Source organism: Fonsecaea nubica, assembly GCF_001646965.1.
Source record: "Fonsecaea nubica strain CBS 269.64 chromosome Unknown Scaff14, whole genome shotgun sequence".
NCBI lineage: Eukaryota > Fungi > Ascomycota > Eurotiomycetes > Chaetothyriales > Herpotrichiellaceae > Fonsecaea > Fonsecaea nubica.
The window spans coordinates 1-18,634 of NW_019173687.1; the positions used below are offsets into that span (position 1 = coordinate 1).

An 18,634-nucleotide genomic window follows, 5' to 3' on the forward strand; every position below is an offset into this window, starting at 1 on the left:
TAGTAAAATAGTAATAGTTAATATAAATTAATAGTTTAAGAGATATATTTTTAGAATATTAAACCTTTAAAACTATATATATTAATTCTTAACTTTAATAACTATATTAACTATCTTATTTATTAACTTAATAATATTCTTAATCTTATTTTTATCTTAAGTAGTCTAGACTCCTATAATAGTATTTATAAAGTAATTAAGAACCTTCTATAAGTCTCTTATATTAAAGGCTTAAATTAATAGTATTTATAAGATATTTTAGCTTATACTAGAGATTCTTATTAAGGTTTAAGTCTAGTAAATATATAAATATACTATTATATCTATTTTATAGTTATTTAATTCCTCTATAAGCTTTTCTATCTTTTAAATAGATATATTATTCTATATAAATATCCTACTAAGCTCCTAAATTAATATAATATTATTAATAAGGATCTAGATATAGAGGTTAACTAAGTAATTAATCTTAGTTAACCCCTAATTATATAATAGAATATAGTATTAGAAATAGTCTTTATATAATATATATAATAAGCGAGTGAAATAGATAAGCGAGTAAAATACCCTACTAGATTTTCGTACTCTCTAACTTTAAATATATTTTTCTCTATAATATATTATATTAATAGTTAGTAACGAACGTTAAATAAAGCTTACTCTTTAAGCTATTAAACGAGACTAATTACTTAGTATATAGGCCGCGGTAAAGATCTATAATTATAGTTACGTTATCTTATCTCGTTAACTTAAGGGTACTTAGTCTCGAGATAATAGTATATCTAACTTACGAAACCTAACTTCTCTAGAAGAGAGGACTATTATCTAATATATACTTAATCTCGATATATAATCTTACCCTCTCTAACTCGCTAGTATAGAAGAAATAGCTAATTAACTACTAGCGGAGCGAAATATATCTTCTATTAGGAAGCGATAGATATTAAACTTTATTAAACAATAACTAGAGCTCTAGACGTATTTTCTTTATTAATATAACTATAGAAGAGTCTAGTATAAAGATCCTAACGCGATTTACGCGTAGTTTTTTCTTATAAAGAATATAATTGCGAAGTATAGTATAGTAGATATAGATATCTATAACTTTAACGAGATTAGGTTTATAATAGATATTATTACTATAGAGACTATCGTTATAAATACTAAAAGGCGTTTATATATAAAGTTAGTCTAGCTAGATAATCGGGAATAAGTAATAGTAATATAGAGCGTTAATATATAGAGCTAGATAGTCCCGCTATATATTATCGTTTTAGGTAAATTTTATCTCTTAATCTAGTACTAAAATAGTACTCTTTTAAGGGATTAAATTATCGCTATATCTTTAAATAGCTAGACTACGACTAAGAGAGATCTAGAATAGATTTAGTACTTTAATTAGTATACTAAGCCCTAGAAAATAGGTTAGTATTATCTTCTCGTCCTTAATAGCTATAAAAGTTACTACTTTATAGATTTTAAGCTCTACTATAAGGATAACGATATTATTACGCTTTATATACTAACTTATTTATCTTATATTCTTTAGTCTCTAAATATAGGTTATTTTAGCCCGTTAAAACGTATATATAGTAGTTAAATCGAGAAGAGAGTCTACGCTAATATAACCTATATTAGTAAGGAGGACTTCTTTCCCGCCTTTCTAGCCGTATTCTAGTAAGTAATAATAATTACTAATATCTAGGTAGAATTTAGAGAGGCCGGACTACTACTCTTTAACTCGGAAAGTGTAATTATATATCTTAATATAAAGTTACGGATACTAATACCTAATATAGAGGCTTAAGCTAAGACCTAGATATAGATCTTAAAAACCCCTAATAACCCTACTAAAGTTAGCTTATAGTCTACTTTTATTAAGAATCGAGTCTCTTATTATTAAGAAAGCTCTCTAATACCGATTCTAAAGGCGATCGACTAGTTTATAAAGGAGATAACGGGAATTATATACTATCTTATACCTTTAAAGTCTAAGATTAATACCCTTTAATAGGAGAATATACTAGTAAGCTGACATTAGCGGGCTAAAAAGAAATAACTTCGCGAAGGAGGGAGTATAACTCTATATTAAGGATAGCTTCTAGAGTCCTAAAGTCGTATTACGGTAGTAATTAAGTAGGAAATATTAGATAATAATAGTTAATAGACGAGGTCTAAAACGCGTACGCGGTAGTATAGTATCTACTATAATATTAGATATAACTCTAGAATATATTAAGTAGTTATCTCTTTATCTAAAGAAGAGGATTCTAAGTAGTTATAAATAATAGAATATATTATAGTACTATATAGCTATAAAATGTCTAGGTAGTCTAGTTAAGGTATTTCACTCGCTTATCTATTTCACTCGCTTATCATATACGTTATATATTAGTAATTTTTCCCGCGGCCTAGAGTATTTAGTAATACTACGTTAGCCTAGGGAGCCTACAGTAGTATTAAGGATGCCTTATTAGAGATAGGTAGTACTCAGCGATAGATAGATTCTATAGTAATAAGTATCTCTTTACGTATAGTAGTAAGAAGACTTAAAGTATAAGAAAAGGATACTTCTTAGATACGAGGAGTATACTTTCCTCCTTTAGTGTATACGCGACCTAAAGTAACTTAGGCCTATCCAGCTCGGGGTCATCCTAAGTAGCCTTTTAACCCCCTTTACTTAGGGTAGCGTAGGTATGACGGTACGGCACACTATAAAAGGAGAACGCTCCTAATCATGTATTCCTATATATAAGAGACTAAGCTAGGGAAAGAAAAGACGGAAGAGGGACGATTAGGATTTATATTTATAAATACTATACGGCGACTATATCTACTAAGCCTTCCTAGACTCTACTTTACTAAGCTATTCCTAAGTAGGTAGCTAATTAGATCGCGTTATTTACCTATATAGTATATAGAACTCTATTAGTTAATCAGATTACTTTATCATCCTAGTTAACCGGAACTAGTTAGATCTAGATGGATCTAGCTATTTCGTACTTATGGCCGTGACAGTAGGAGAATACTTCTCTCCTATGGGTAGTGTACTCCTTTCGTACGGTTCACTTCTACTTCCTACTCTATTTATAATAAGTTCCTAGCTATGGAAAGTATATAATAGCTATAGAGTATTTAGTACGTGTTGAACTAGAGTAAGGCTCTTAGCTAGAGGTATTAACTCGTACGGCGGTAGGTATAGTAGTAGGGGTAACGGCTATTGTATAGTAGTAATAATAATAGTATAGAAGGTCTTAATTAGGTCAATTCTATAACTTAAGAGATAACTATCCTTACTAATTAATCCCCTTAAGGGGTCTCCTTAAGAAGGAAAAAGAGAACCTTAAACCTAACGCCTGAGATCTAACTAACTAAGAATTAGGAGTACCACCCTGTATATTATATAGGTAAATTCCACTAATCACGTTTCAGCCTGTAAACCTCCCCATTATATTGAGTGGAAGTGATTCTCTTATGAATGTATCGACCAAGAGGTAATGATCTGAGGACGTGGCTGAAAATTGAGGGCGCAGGCAGTAGTTGCGCCAAGGGTTCTTGACAACGGAAATGGAAAGTAGGATGAAGGAACCTTAGTCATTGTGTCACATTGAGAAGCGCATGAATTGCCATCCGATTGAGATCTGATGTAAATTGAACAGTAGTACCTTGAAGAATGTATCGTGGCTACTATTATACTAGGTACTTATGACTAGCCTTTGTTAACCGAATCCATCGAGATTTTTAAGGAGTAACCCCAGAAGGTTTAGCGAGGTACGAAGGGCCCCATCAGTGTACCTCAGTCACAAACTTGCGGAGCTAAATCTTACTACTACCTGCTCTTCCGCTACCTTACCTCAGACAAAGACTTTGCGGTTCCGCGCCTCACTTCATTCGTGAATGTAATTCATGCAGGAAGCTGAATCACGGTGATGTCTACTGATACATGGTGCAGGTGGGTTGTATTTGATGATAGTGAGAAAGTCGTGTAACAAAAGTATGTACTTATGTACTATCTTGACATGATTTAGCATTACAAGCGCCGTCTGGCTTGTAGCATACCATCATACTTACGAGAACTAATCGTAAATCCACCCGTGACATCTCGATATATTTCAAATTGACGCCAGTCTCGTGCTACATCAATCATTCTCAGTCATTTCTTGCATAGTCATCCAGTAGATTTATGAGCGCAGCCGCATGTCCTCACACGGGGGCGACTGTAACATACCATCTTTGATGTTGAGCTAGTATGGAGATACCATGACATGTTGTGGCTAATACTAGTGATCATACGCTCACGGTCGAAGTGTTACGTCTGCGCTTCAGACACAACATCAACCAACTCCTGCACTCTCACTCAGCATAAGCTAACTGAACTCCCCACCATGGGAATAAACTGGAGGACTCCTCATACGTAAGTGGACTGCCTTGTATTGGAAGATCGTATTATAGCGGTCTGAGGAGGAGGTGTCTACTGGATGTCCATGATGCCTTGGTAACCTCATCATCAGCTATCTATTGGCGACTTATTCCCGTCTGTCAACATTATACTCGCAATTTTCTTGAACGAACTGCCTATTCACTTTGATAGAGACTCTGAGCATACTGTCTGGGAATCGAAATTTTCGTGATCAAGCCTGTTACGTCTCATCACTATACCTATGCTTCCTCGACCTAGTCTGGCACCTGTCGTCAACTCTGTGCATATGTTTGAATCTTTTCGTACTGGCGCTAGTTCTCATTACGAAGCCATGTACTCTCAGGAGTCTCATTCTACTAGGTCTTTAGTAGTTGAAATCAACGACACAGCGTCCTGCAACCTTCCCACTCTTCAATTTCTCGACCGCTTCCGGAAGTCTGTCAATAGAGAATCTTTCATAGATTGGTTTGAGGAGCCCCTGGGAGATGTTGTCAGTCACTTAGCATATACAAGGACTTCTGCCTCTGCACTTTAGCGGATGTAGCTACTCACCCGTTTGGCGAAGTCCAGAGCGCAATTGGTATCGTTCATAGATCCCACCATTGTCCCCTTGATCTCGAAGTTCCTAGCTGCGAAGAAAAAAGGGTCCGCGCCTAGTGTGACTGTATTCGCTGGTGGTAGCCCAATGCACATTACTTTGGCACCGACGCGTTTGCCGACCAGACTGATCGAAGTTGGATATGCTTGAGGCGCAGTGACAAATACTGCATGTGGACCGATACCATCAGCAATGCGGACAACGTCTGCGACAATGTCGGTTGAGGTTCGAAAGTCAATGAATGCTTCAGCCCCCATTTCCAAGCTCAAGGCTCGTTTCTCAGCTCCGGAGTCGATCACAATTGGTCGAAGACCCATGGCTTTAGCAAGTTGTACCCCTATTCTTTTGAGTTATCAAGGGCGTTGAGCATGCGCCATTCGAGTTTACCTTGGATACCAACTCCTCCTCCACCTCCAGGGAAGCATGCCCAATTTCCCGCCTTCAGCTCAGCTTCGACTAGAGATCGATAGACGGTGGAGGCCGAGCACATGACTGGTCCTGCGATGTAGTCATCAACACCATCCGGGATGCGGGTTGTGTATTTAGCTGGAGAGACAATGTAATGTTGGTAGGTACCAGTCTGGTTATTTCTCGTGTCAGAGCGGTTGATTATGACTTCGAGGAGCTTCGCTTACCTTGGCAAGGCCGGTATAGATTGCTTTGGCGCAATAGTTTTCCTTTCCAGAATAGCAAAGATCACAGTTGCCACAGACATCCCAAAGCGGCTTCACACCACCACGATCACCGACCTTCCACCCTTTGACGTTTTCTCCGAGTTTGACAACTACTCCTGCACCTTCGTGTCCTGGAGAACGCACCCCAAACTCGGACATTTTAGGCATAGACCAGTCATGCATAGCATAGTGCAGGTCAGTGAAGCATAGCCCCGTAACATTTAGCCTCAAGAGGAGCTCGTCAGGACCTATACAGAGTTATTTGGTCACCCTCGCATGGAAAGATCCGGTTGTTTTGGCTTACCTGGTTCAGGTACAGGGACCAGTTCTACTTTGATCTGGAAATCTGGACCTTCGTTGACGACTACCCCTGCCTTGCACACCTTGGGGATATCGAACTCGGCACTCATCCTTGATGTTGAAGGGACACCTCAGGGTTGATGAGGACTTGAAAATGGACTGAATGTTCTTCTTTTGAAATTGCGCCTTCTCTTTCCCTAGAGACTCAAAATGACTTCTGGGGTTGTAAATTCTGTGATAGCGGCCTGTACTATATTTAAAGGAAGGTGTTGTGACTAATGATAGTATATTGTGAGGCAGTTCTGATCCAAGCTCCGGGTGTTAGTTCGTCGTAACTATCCTGTCATATGGTCCGGCACTGTATCACCTGATTGTTCTTGCTGCAGATGTCGTGGCATCCATTCTCAGCCGAACTTCCCATCATGGGATTTTTCCTGCGGTGATGGGTTCTCATGAGCTGAGTTGAAGGCGGGTCCTCTATTTGTTGCTGTCTGGGCCCAGACGTCAGATTTCTTATCGTCGTCATCCCGTTCACGCCTTTGGGGCAAATGTAATGCCCAATGATGGTAGCCCAAGGGCTGTTGACGTCTTTCAGAATGCAGGTGAAGAGTATAGATTCATTTCTCATTAGTCATGGTCATGGTACCAGTGAGATTTCACCATGAGTACCATGTATTGAATACACTTTGTGGAGACTGACTACACAAGCTGTATTTATGAGGTGGAGAGCTGCCACTGATCCACTTCCAGGGGGTATTCTATTCCTGATGTAGTAATTTGTCAACCTCTGCCGATTGGCCAAGCGTCCACTACAAGATCCATAATACCCGAACGACGACACAGTGGTCACGATCAATGCATTTCTTACCACGAAGGTTCATAGGACGATATGTGTATATAATATGTTCAGCGTATCATCTCATGAGAACGAGCCTCTCCCTCATCCCGTAGACGTTACGGAACTGGTTTCTGCAAGCAGCAAGTATATTCCCAAGAGTTGTGCACCTTGTCAAATCTTCCTTTTTGTTCGACTTCGGATTCAAGCCGAGATATGGGCGAGCGTACCCCTCCAATTTCGCCGAGCCAGCTCTCGGGTGAGCAAGATGCACTTTACAAAGACATCAGATCTGTGATTTCGTCCCATCTTCCTGGGTTTCAAACTGAGACAGAGCAAGGGGCATTGATCGGCCCCTGGAGCGTCTGGCTGCAAGAACCTGGTCTTGGTGCCATCGTGTGGAATCTGGTCAAGATGATCACAACCAACGCCAAACTCCCAGAGAGTGTTCGTCAAGTCGCGATCCTAAAAGTAGGGTCCCATTTCAAAGCTGCATACGAGCTGTATGCCCATTCTGGCGTCTCTAGTAGCCTCGGTATTGGAAAGGATCAAGTCGAATCACTTGCCTCGGGCAATCGACCTGCAGATCTCGGAGCTCCTGAAGCGGTAGCATACGATGTAGCTGCGTCACTTCTGGCTGGCGGTGTCCTTCCAGACGACAGCTACGCCATGTCGGTCAAGATCCTCGGTCGACAAGGAACTTTCGAACTCGTCCACCTCATTGGAGTCTACTGCCTTGTCTCTATGACACTGAATGGCTATGACGTGAGAGCTCCGGTGCCGGCATCAGTGCAGGGAAGCCCGAAACCAAGTCGAGAGAGCGAATACAGGTCTATGAATGCCGTGACAGGAGAATTGGAGAAGGTCTTCCCAGAAACCACTGATGAAGAAGTTCGAGTAGCACTAGACAAGGCACACTATGTCTATGAAACCGACTGGCGCCGTCGCTCTGCGGGAGAGAGGGCGCGAATCATTGGGAGAGCTGCTCAGATTCTTCGACAAAAGGCTGAAGAGTATTCCCGGCTGATCACATATGAGATGGGCAAGCTTATCGACCAGTCACGATACGAAGTGAATCTCACAATTGACATCCTGGAGTATTATGCCACCCATGGGGAGACATTCCTCAAACCAAAGCCTGTTGATGAAGCGCCAGGTGCAGTCATGGTTACTGAGCCCATTGGGGTCCTCCTGGCTGTTGAACCGTGGAACTTCCCGTACTACCAGCTAGTGCGTGTCGCTGCACCGCAGCTCGTGGCTGGAAATGTGCTGATTGTCAAGCATGCCCCCAGCGTGCCTCAGTGTGCACTTGCATTCGCTCATCTTTTTGCGGAAGCCGGAGCTCCTGAAGGAGTTTACACCAACCTCTTCTGTACTGTCCCTCAGGTCAATTCTCTCATCGATGATTTCCGTATCAGGGGAGTTACATTGACAGGCAGTGAGAGAGCCGGTGCGTCAGTTGCTGAGCGAGCAGGCCGCAATTTGAAAAAGGTCGTTCTGGAGCTCGGAGGAAGCGACCCTCTGATAGTACTAGCAGATGCTGACCTCGAAAGTACTATTAAACAAGGTGTGGCTGGACGCATGATCTGTATGGGTCAGGCATGTGTCTCGTCCAAACGTTTTATTGTTGTTGGGCGTGATCGTGGTAAAGTATTCCTCGATGGCATGGTTAAGCGATTCAAGGAGCTTGAGGCTGGTGATCCAGCGGATAGCCGTACTTCTCTGGGACCCTTGTTTGCAGAAAGAGCTCTTCAGGGCCTGTTGGACCAGATTGAAAAGGCTAAGGCCCATGGGGCTCGAATTGCCACAGGAGGGAAGAGGATCAATCGCCCTGGGTATTACCTTGAACCAACAATCATCACTGATATCTCCCCCAAGAATCCGTTATTTCAGGAGGAGACATTTGGTCCTGTGGCATCATTCTACGTGACAGACACTGAAGAGGAGGCAATCGAACTCGCCAACTCTACAAAATTCGGACTCGGCGCCAGTGTGTTCGGTGAGACCAAACATGCACAAGAAGTCGCCTCCAAGATCGAATCAGGCATGGTGTTTGTCAATTCCTGTGCATATACAGGTCCTGAGGTTCCATTTGGAGGTATCAAGAACTCTGGGTTCGGGCGAGAGCTTTCAGAATTGGGAATTGGTGAGTTTGTCAATCGCAAGCTCATTCGGACAGCCCTTTGAAGGTTCTGGTCAAAGGTGCCTCGTCTGGAGCGCAATGAGAAACTGGTTTCATGTTTCATGATTCCTTTATGCATTGGTTGAATGTCAGTCACAATGTCGACTAGTAGATCATCAGAATCTTTGAAAGAGACTCATCCAAAACTAGTTGGAAGATGCAGAGGCTCATCTATCACACACGTGTTCTTGGCATCATCTGTTCCTGTGACCAGTTGCTCGTCCGAGGCAAGATATCCCGTTGTCGAAAGCCATCTCCATAGTAATTATGTCCCTGGCTGGCAGTATGTTGATCTTGCTTCTATGTCTGACGATCCTCCGGACTGTGGCCATGGAGGTTATATCGGAAGAGTAGCCACATCCACGGCTGAACCTTTCCATTAGAATCAGTGGTGAATTTGCCAATCTATTCTCAGACATGAAGGAGTCACTAGGCAGCCACATATCATTGGAAAGGTGAATAATACTTTTTCAGCGTAGAACGGGGATTGAAAGCTTGGGAACAAAGTACTTCCGGTGCAACAGAGGCGGACTGTAGGCAGAAGCGTCCAAATCTGCGATCTCTGCCACGCGCAGATAGATTCCTGCGCACAGCAGCAAGTTGATCGAAAAGAACAGTTCGAAAGGCCATATCAGTTACTTTGGTTGAAGATCTCGCTCCCACTCTATAAGTGAATGGTTGGTTGCAATGAATCTCGTAAGAATCGTTTTCAAGTGATCCCAGTGGCACATCTCCGGATATCTGTGTTTCATTTTCTCAATGAGATCAACCCCCCTGGGTTCCAGAACTGCAACGTTCTTCCATATTTCCATTACAAGCATTGATGTGAAGAGTAGAAGTTCCCGTTCTGCGACGGTATCGGGGGCATATGATAGTAATAGAGTTGTAGCTTCTTCTCGACAGCACCGGAAAAACGATGAAGTCTGGCACAAAGGCTTGTAGTACATAGTTGCCATCGACATATAGTACGCCAAGCAGAAACATCGTTCAAGTGGCGTGGCAGATGTGTCCAACCGCTGCAGAATCAGTCTAATCCGACCGATTTCAGTATCAAGGCTCCGCCGCGACGATTGAAGTGGCTGGTTCTTCATGAGACTGGTTATCCACGATGCTGTCCACACTAACGACTTTGAAAGTTCGATAGAAAGACCTCGACCTTCTGAAGCGATGGCTCGAAACCCTTCTGGAAGCATGGCGATAACTTCGGATATACCCAGAGGAAATGGGGTGGACGAATAATGCAGTTCAAGTGTTTCGGAGGACATCGTGTGCCATGCACCGAATGGCATTGGTTCGCCCGTCAGGTCAAGTAGCAGATCATGTCTGACAAGTTAGATGGTGTCCCCGGCTAGAGGCCTGAATGCGGACTTACTTGTCTTTGACAACCTTGAGGTATTGGTTCGATTGGTGCCGCACATCTTTGCCTTGTAGGACTGCTTCAAGTCCCTTTCGATGTATCGTGAGTGCTTTGATGTCACCCATCAATGCCTAGTACAAGATTAGAGAGCTTTCACGACTCTGTATCGAAAGGCACACATCGGTCTGCAAGAGACATATCACCATGAGCACCACATCATCCCGCACATTTTCATGGGTCATTCTTTGTCTGAGTCTCGAGATCGCTTGTAGGCGGTAATACCGAGCGCTATCCAACAAGTATTGACTAGGAAACTGCGTCCAAAACCATGTGAGACTCATGGATATAATTGCAGGATAAACCTCCTTAACATCGATATTTGCTAGGACCCCTGCTGCATGGGGCGTGGCGCCATCTAGCATCACTTCCACTGGACAGGTGAACAGTGGATAGACTTGTAGAACTGGTAACTCGTTGTCAGTCCGATAGCCTTGAGTCCTCAGTGGAATTGTCGAACTTACACTGGAACAGATGAATGCTGTTCGATATCTGACCAGGGATCTTGTGGGGAATTCTGGCGACAAATTCATTGTGGGCATCTCTTGACTGAATAGCTCGTGAGCTTCCTGACCGGATTTCCTTCATCTGTCGTGATGTATTTGTCCAAAAAGCTGAGTTGTGGAGGGGGATTTGCCGCTCGATTGTCAGTGGTTGTGTCTTCCTGCGCCATAGTCGAGACACATGCGACGAGACCAAGTGGCGAGCCCTTGTACTCTTCATCTCATCGGGAGTTCCAAATGTAACGAAGTTGAACTGTTTCGCTTCCCCCTTTTGACCCATAGTGTCGTGGATTGCGAGGATGTTGGCTGTCCAAGTCACCGTAAGATAGTTTCTGCTGGTGCTTTAGCTGGCCTGAGATCTCGGCTGGTATATCTACTCTCCATAGAGCATGTGCGGAGTACTTGCCTGTCGTTCGCCTGTACATGGTAGGAGTCGAAGACTGTTCTCGTTCTCTTATGTTGCAACGGTACTTTGATGTGAAGCACGTAATGCTAATCATATATTGTCACGAGAATAAGCCAACGAAGGGATATGCAACGATTCGAAAGGGCCTCAAGAGTGACCCGCCGCTGCTTGCACGTTAGCCCATGGCGGACAGAGTACAAAGCACTCCATAAGATTACAAGCGTGGTACTAGCGCGACTTTGTCATTACAAGAGAGAGAAAAGTCGTTACCGTGCTCTGTCCCTTGTGCTTCAGGCCATTTCCTGATCCGCCCGCAAAGTCTCCTGCCGCCAACGACGGTAGTAACATCTCTGTGATTGAGGGGATGCTGTCCCTTCAGCTCTCAGGAAGTGTGCCCGAATACATTAGTCCCCACGTCAGATCAGCAGCACATTGGATGAGACCGAAAAATAGGGGCATGTTCGTCATACCTTGCGTTGTACTGGGCTCTCGCAGAAAGTAGAGTTGGCTGATTGAGTGTACACAGCTTGGGCGAAATCCTGACCAACCATTGTTCTCCCGGCAGAGTAAATACCCTCGAATGAGACGCGAAGGTCTGGACAAATCCTTGCACAGAGGAAAGACGGCATGAAGCGGCGCCCGTAGGATAATGTGAGCGATTACCTGAACCCCCGGGCGGACCGATGATGCTGCCACTTATCTATGATGCTTGAATACTTCAACAGGTCTTAGTGAAGATCAATTCGTGATGGCAATGCCACCATGAACACCGGTATGACCGGTCTCGGTTACCTTAGCAGGCACCCCTGCATTTCAGTTTCTTTCTTTGTATTCATCCCAAGAGCACTTTCGTGGGATATAGCGGTGCCAGCGACCGGAGTTTGGGACAGCACCTTCTGACAGATGCAGGTTTCTGGGATAGAAGATCATGGGTGTTCATCTTCAGGATATCCATAATATTTCTTGCTTCCGGTATTGCATGTTTCCGGAGGAGATCGAGCTTAGCTTCCAACCCGAAGACTTGGAGATTTCTGAATTTAATTTTACCCTGCCTCCCCAAAGCCTCGTCAGCAGAACAGCTATCCTCAGAATGTCATCAAACGTGTCGCATTGCAGGGGCTGTCACAGTCATTGTCCGAGCTTTGGCACCCCCACCACGCGCCTACCTGGTCGATGGAAACTTAATGCAGCAGACTATCCCTTGAAAAATATATCACCGCAACATTTCGGTGGCTGGAATGTCTAGGCATATCACCTCCTGCAACGGAGCAATGTTGGAGTACAGAGCACGAAGCGCGGTGTCTTTGAACATACTGCCCGCCGTTTGGCACGCTGATTCTCAAGCTAGCCATAACTAGATTAGCCATTCAACCGGCGTTTAGAGCGGCGTGTATTCTTTGGCTCCTTTAGGCATTGGGCCTAGGCTGCGGAGGCTACGCTGGGAATAAAAAGCAGTAGCACCGATGTTTCCAGTTTCACCTGTTCCATCATCGAGCGGGGGTTTCCAATAATACAGCCCAACCTCAACCTCGAGCCATGGACTCCCACGGCTCGAGGCCAAGAAGGATTCGTCACCGCCGCAACAACTGCGATTCGGAACATACGCACGGACAGTGTCCGCATTGGCGATGACGTCCACCATCTCACCAGGAATGCTTTAAGGTGATGGCAAGGACGCTGAGTATCGCAGCCATAGACAACTGCTTCCACAAACCCATCTTGCAGCAGGGTCTTGCAGCAGAGTCGAATCTACTGACAACAGTCGCCTCTGAACCTCGTTCAAGATGCGTTTCCACGCACTGCTCCCTGTGCTCTTTGCCATCACACCTACTCTAGCCATTCCTCCCCCGGACTTTAGGTTTCCAGAAGCACCAAATGACACAGCCCTTGCGGTCACCTACCAGAACAATGGCGACACCATTCTTGTGACGGAAGCGGAACTTTTCGGGGTTGATAGTGAGTATTTGCTTGTCCTTGGTGCTATGGCGAAGCTGATCGGGCGCAGTCCCCTCCCAACAACCCACGGTGGCTCTCGAGACGTCCAAGTTCCAGTCTCTTTCCAGCTACAATGGATCTTATGTCCTTCTCATGGTTGATCCTGACGCAAGATATCCTCAAAATCCAACGTCCCGATTCATTTTGCACTGGCTGCAGACCGATATGACACCGGCACCGCTGGCAGATGATGGAACCAGCCAACTCATCAATTCGACCCAGCCACGAGCGCCCTACCGAAACCCATCTCCTCCGACGAACTCCTCTGCCCACCGCTACATCCTGTATACCTTCTTTCAGCATGAAAACTTCACGTTCCCACCTGCATTCGAGGGATATAACGCTACAAACAGGACCAATTTCAACTTGACATTGTTTCTGGACGAATCGAATTTGGGTCGAACACCGGCTGCTGCCATGTATTTCTTCGTCAGTAATGAGACTCAGGTTCCTCCAGATTTCACTGCTGCTGCAGGCGCCACTTATCCTGGCGGAAATGGCGACATGATAACAGCTGGTCCGGGTCCAACCATTACACCTTCCTCGACGCCTGCCAGCGCTTCGGCCTCCACTTCCGCAACAGGCTCCGGTAGCTCTGAATCGGGTGCCGGGTCCGAAACAGCTTCTGCCACAGAGTCTGTCGCTTCAGCGTCTCCCACAGGTGGTGCAGCTGTTCACCAAACAGCTACCCGCGGCGTCTTCTTATTAGCATGTCTTATGGCTCTGTTGAGCATGACTTGAAAGGCGCACGCTACCATGACATTTACATGAAAACCGAAGCACGCGGGGATTGGCGTTGGTGCCAGCCTTATCACGAAATTCTACTATCCTTGAACGTTGACCGATCCGCACGTACCTGTTGTGTTTAGGACTGAAATACTATATGAATGGCTCTCTAAATTTCCACGTTCATTACCTATTTTAATCATCACTCTTTGATTCTTTAACCAAATTCTTTCAAGCTCCTGCTTTTATGATAGACTGAATGCTCAGCCTGGCACCTTTGAACCTATCATTGGAACCGGGAAAGTGGGACACATCCTCATCAAGTCACCTCCCCTTCGATGCTCTACTCCTCAGCTGAGCATAAAATGCAGTTGATGCTTCAGTAGAAGCAAATTACTGGACTACAGTGGTGAGACTGCATCTGCGAAACGACTGGTAAGGTCACTCACCTGGACCACGCCCAGAAAGTTGCTTGCAACACCTGGCGCCCAGCAGTTCTTGGAATCAACCAATCACTACATCGTGGATGAGGAATGGTTGCCTCGTGCCCTCGTGCCGCCCACATTTGAGTTGCTAGTCCTTTCAAGGCTTAAGCGATACGAAGCTTCTGCCAATTGAGGTCCCTATCCTCGCCAGCAGCCATGTCAGCCTCAGTACACGTTAGATCCCAACGAGCTTCTGCAGGCGTCCAAGACCTATTTACGCGCATTGCGAGGTGATCCAGAATTACCCCTTGAAAGGCAACTCGCTCTTAGGGCCAAAGATATCCCTACCAGTGGCGGCTTTGACCGGTTTGCCCATCTGTGATATCGGCCGGTTCACAACATGGCTGTTACACAGAAACTCAGCTGCCAAATCAGCTGAAGCCCGCTATCAGGCGCCCTCTGGAAGAGGATGTGGCTGGCGAATACGAGTAACACTTCAGCTCACCAGACATTAGAAGACCGCAATCAAGTATATGAAGGCTCACACTACCCAGGATTTCGGGATTCAATCATGACTATCACCCAGCAGTCTTGTGTTCATGATGGCTTCTGCGATTGAGGAACAGCATATCTTCACTGATGCCATCGCATTCCAACCCCAAGTGGTCCAGTCAAGCGTCCGAGGCTTAGTGACACCAACGGCCATTACTACAACAGCCAAACCGCTAACTCTCGACCAAGTGCACAAGGTCATTGGACTGTATGGCCCTATCCTCAATCTTCATCCAGAGGAGAAGTATTTCAATACGTCTGTTGAAGATTTCTTGAGCCACTGTACGCTCGTCGACAAAAAGACAAAGGCACGATTGCCGTCACCAAAAGTTGGCCAGCTCCCTCAGAAGGGTGACGACAACCAATTCTATCTCGAACTTTCAGCAGATGGCAAGAAAGGGGACTTTCCGAACGCGAAAGCATATGTGCGCGCCTTTTGGCAATCCGGCATGCCTTACACGGATTTGCAATTCTGGTTCTTCAACGCCTATAATGGACCGGGAACCCTTCATATTGACGGGCTCGTGATGGATAGCATCACAAGCTCGGGTGACATTAACGTCAGTCCTCTCGGTGAGCATGTGGGAGACTGGGAGATGTGCATGGTCCGCGTCGACAACTCGACGCTGAAGATCATCAGTATCTGGCTTTCCCAACATTCCAAGGGCCAATTCTTCACGGGCGACCAGCTTGACCGAGCTTTCAAATTCCAGGGAACTCAACCGATTATCTTCTCGTCCCGCAATGGCCATGCCAACTTTGCCCGCGCAGGGTCTAACCCGACCGAGTCCAAGAAGATTGGGGGCATACCAGCTGGATTCGACTTTTTCGTTCGCAACGACACGGCCATCAGTGAGCGCAAGATGGACTGCTCCAAGAAGTATGACCTCGTTTCAGCCGATTGGCTGGGGGTGAAATCTCCCGCTTGGGTAACATACCCATTTCGCTGGGGACCAGAGGGAACTTCGACTCGTCTCAGCGCGGGGGCGGTGGCTGATATTGTCAAAGCGGCTGCCGGGGATGAGCTGTCAAAATTTCTCCCCGTTGCTGCCGGGACAGTTCTGGCTGGAGAGATTCTTCCGCATTTTGTGAAGGGTGATATCAATGGTCCTACTCCGCCAAGTCGGCACGGGAGTTGGATGGGTATCTATCCTGTCTACTAGGTTTTCAGTGGGATTTCGTACTTTGACGCAAATGAGAAATGCATCAGAACCATGCATGCTTTACGTTTGTGAACGCTTCGTAGCATGACTCGCTCTTTTTCGGTGCAGAACCGTTTGTGTCTCTACCTGAACACTCTTATCAACGGGGGATAGGCGACATCGTGATTGACAAGCCCCATCCTATCAAGCCTTTAAGCCGCCTCATGAAGAGTTTACGGCTTCCAGCGGAATGCTGATTGTTGCCAGTCCAGATCCTGCAATTCTTTGATAGACAGCTCGCTGGTATCTGAGGGTTTCTTGGTAGACCGTTTGATGTTGTCGCGTTGCATCCATATCAGCAGCAGAACAGAGAGCACTAGACAGCTCGAGATGGCGGCGAGGTTCAGCCCATTTCCGATGGGATAATTGGGGCCATCGAAAGGAAGGTAGGACCACGTGGAAATCAATCCTCCGATATTCCCTAGCAAGACGTTGGTCCCGATCGCAGCAGACCTCGAGGTATCCGAGATGACGTTCGCCGATATTAAAGCGTTGCTCAAGGCGCCGAACACAAATGCAGAGCTTGCCACCAGGAAGGTTGCACCGTAGCGAGCATTTGCATTCTGTGTGCCGAGGAACATGGCAAATCCGCAAATAGTGAACGGAAGAGCGACAATATAGTAAACAAGGTAGCGGCCAGTCTTCCAGCTCAGATAGGGCAGGATGAGGACGAAGGACGCACCCACCATATAGGGCGGTACCGTGTGCAGCTGCTGTGATACCACGCTGTGGTGAGGATAGATGCTTTTGACAATAGTCGGTGCAAAGAAGGCCAGACCCTGGGCGGTGATATTCCCGAGGCCAAAGATGACTGCGGTCGTCAACGTCACAGGGTTGAGAATCCCTCTGAGCAGTTTGCCCTTGCTGAATCCGTCGAGCATTGATGTGCTTGATGGCCGCTCCGACTTCACTCGTGCTATAGCAAGGTCCTTCTCCTCGACTGTAAGCCATCTTGCCGTCTCAGGTCGATCGGTCAGCGTAAAGAAGGACAGTAGACCTAGGCCGCAGGTAATGGTTCCCTCGATGACAAAGATCATCCTCCAGGTCCGTAGTGAGCCCATGTGGCCGAGGGTTAAGATTGCCGATGCGAGTAGACCTCCAAAGGCCCCCGCAAGAGGTGTCATTATGATGTACAACGAAAGGCGAAAGACAAGCTCCCTCCGCCGATACCACCTGGAAAGATAGTATGCGATTCCGGGAAGCATTCCAGCTTCACAGACCCCAAGCAGGAACCGGACAGCCGACACGCTCTTGATGTTGGTGCAGAAGCCAGTGAGGAGCGAGAAGACGCCAAACCCAAAAGTCGTTGCTGGAAGAAACCACCCCGGGCCAAAAAACTTGCATGCGAAGCTCGCGGGCATTTCGAAAACCACATAACCAACATAGAAAACCGTCAGCACTTTGTTATAATCGTAGCCGTGCAGACCAAGGTCCTCCTCGAACCCGGCGAGTCTCGCGTTGCCTTATCGACGTTAATTCTGATGGCTCAAAGAGGGATTGCAGTGCTCACCAATATTGGCCCGGTCGATAAAGCAGAAGAGGTATAGAATGGCGACTGTTGGGACCACGTAAAAGTCAATCTTTGTCCTGAGTCTGGCTTCGGCCTTCGCGTCTAGGACAACCAACGGATTGCCATGTCTTCACAGGTCAGTCGATATAATGTGCTCGGCCTGTAAATGGATATGCTTGCCTGTCTGTGGCTGTGTGGCCCTTTTCTGCTATCTCGTGCACCGTTCCGCGCCTCAAGTCTCTGTTACCATCGTCCTGACGGTCTTGGACCGGATAGAAGATATCGGATTGGACTTCAATCTCTGCTGTCTTTTCGACGTCGAAGGATGCCATGTTGAGTGCAGAATTGGAAGTGATGGACGAGCTGGTGGTTGGACTGACAGATCCATCGTTGGTGAGGAGGTTGGCAGCAATTTATGAGAAAGTCGGTTCCCAACGAATTGATCGTGTCCCTGATACATTCTGGCACCGAGTGACACGTGTTTACATGTCAAACCAGATGTACGTTGATGGCGTCGAGGTTTGACAGTATCGACGACAAAAGGACCTTGAGTGGCCGAAGTCGAGCGGTCAAGGTGCGTCGGAATTCGCGAGCTGAGCTGCAGCCGATGTCAAAGCTGCCCATTCACAACAAGTTGCTGTGTTCTTGACTGTCTCCGCATTCTGCTGAATATCGACGCCAGCTGGCTAGTTACTGAGTAGTGGAACGGGGTTGACCGCCCGAGGCATGGCTCGACCCGTTGTTTTAGGTCAACGGCCACCCTTCCACCACGGCCGATTAGCGACGCGACTCGCTTCGCCTCCAGAAACAGACATCCGACAATGTCTTTCTGGGAATAGCAAGTGCCTCGCATCCTTTGGAACAAACTATCTGGCTCAATATGGTAGGGATA

General features: G+C 46.0%; 5 protein-coding genes across 5 annotated transcripts; 3 read left to right on the forward strand and 2 right to left on the reverse strand.

Moving 5' to 3' along the window:
- Window positions 1-4,784: 4,784 nt before the first annotated feature.
- Window positions 4,785-6,102, reverse strand: AYO20_03023 (hypothetical protein; the record flags this gene model as incomplete). The annotated part of the gene is made up of 5 exons (XM_022641326.1): window positions 4,785-4,898; window positions 4,973-5,355; window positions 5,406-5,598; window positions 5,654-5,940; window positions 5,997-6,102. 5 exons carry the CDS (start codon window positions 6,100-6,102, stop codon window positions 4,785-4,787), a joined length of 1,083 nt encoding a protein of 360 aa, XP_022502528.1.
- Window positions 6,103-7,043: 941 nt separating this feature from the next.
- AYO20_03024 (hypothetical protein) lies at window positions 7,044-9,014 on the forward strand (the record flags this gene model as incomplete). Its single annotated transcript, XM_022641327.1, has 1 exon — window positions 7,044-9,014. The coding sequence occupies one exon, from the start codon at window positions 7,044-7,046 to the stop codon at window positions 9,012-9,014; it is 1,971 nt and encodes a 656-aa protein (XP_022502529.1).
- Window positions 9,015-13,116: 4,102 nt separating this feature from the next.
- Window positions 13,117-14,068, forward strand: AYO20_03025 (hypothetical protein; the record flags this gene model as incomplete). Its single annotated transcript, XM_022641328.1, has 2 exons — window positions 13,117-13,288; window positions 13,338-14,068. The coding sequence occupies 2 exons, from the start codon at window positions 13,117-13,119 to the stop codon at window positions 14,066-14,068; spliced, it is 903 nt and encodes a 300-aa protein (XP_022502530.1).
- Window positions 14,069-15,080: 1,012 nt separating this feature from the next.
- On the forward strand, window positions 15,081-16,193 carry AYO20_03026 (hypothetical protein; the record flags this gene model as incomplete). The annotated part of the gene is made up of 1 exon (XM_022641329.1): window positions 15,081-16,193. One exon carries the CDS (start codon window positions 15,081-15,083, stop codon window positions 16,191-16,193), a length of 1,113 nt encoding a protein of 370 aa, XP_022502531.1.
- A 212-nt stretch (window positions 16,194-16,405) lies between these two features.
- AYO20_03027 (hypothetical protein) lies at window positions 16,406-18,074 on the reverse strand (the record flags this gene model as incomplete). The annotated part of the gene is made up of 3 exons (XM_022641330.1): window positions 16,406-17,694; window positions 17,743-17,844; window positions 17,990-18,074. The coding sequence occupies 3 exons, from the start codon at window positions 18,072-18,074 to the stop codon at window positions 16,406-16,408; spliced, it is 1,476 nt and encodes a 491-aa protein (XP_022502532.1).
- Window positions 18,075-18,634: the final 560 nt, after the last annotated feature.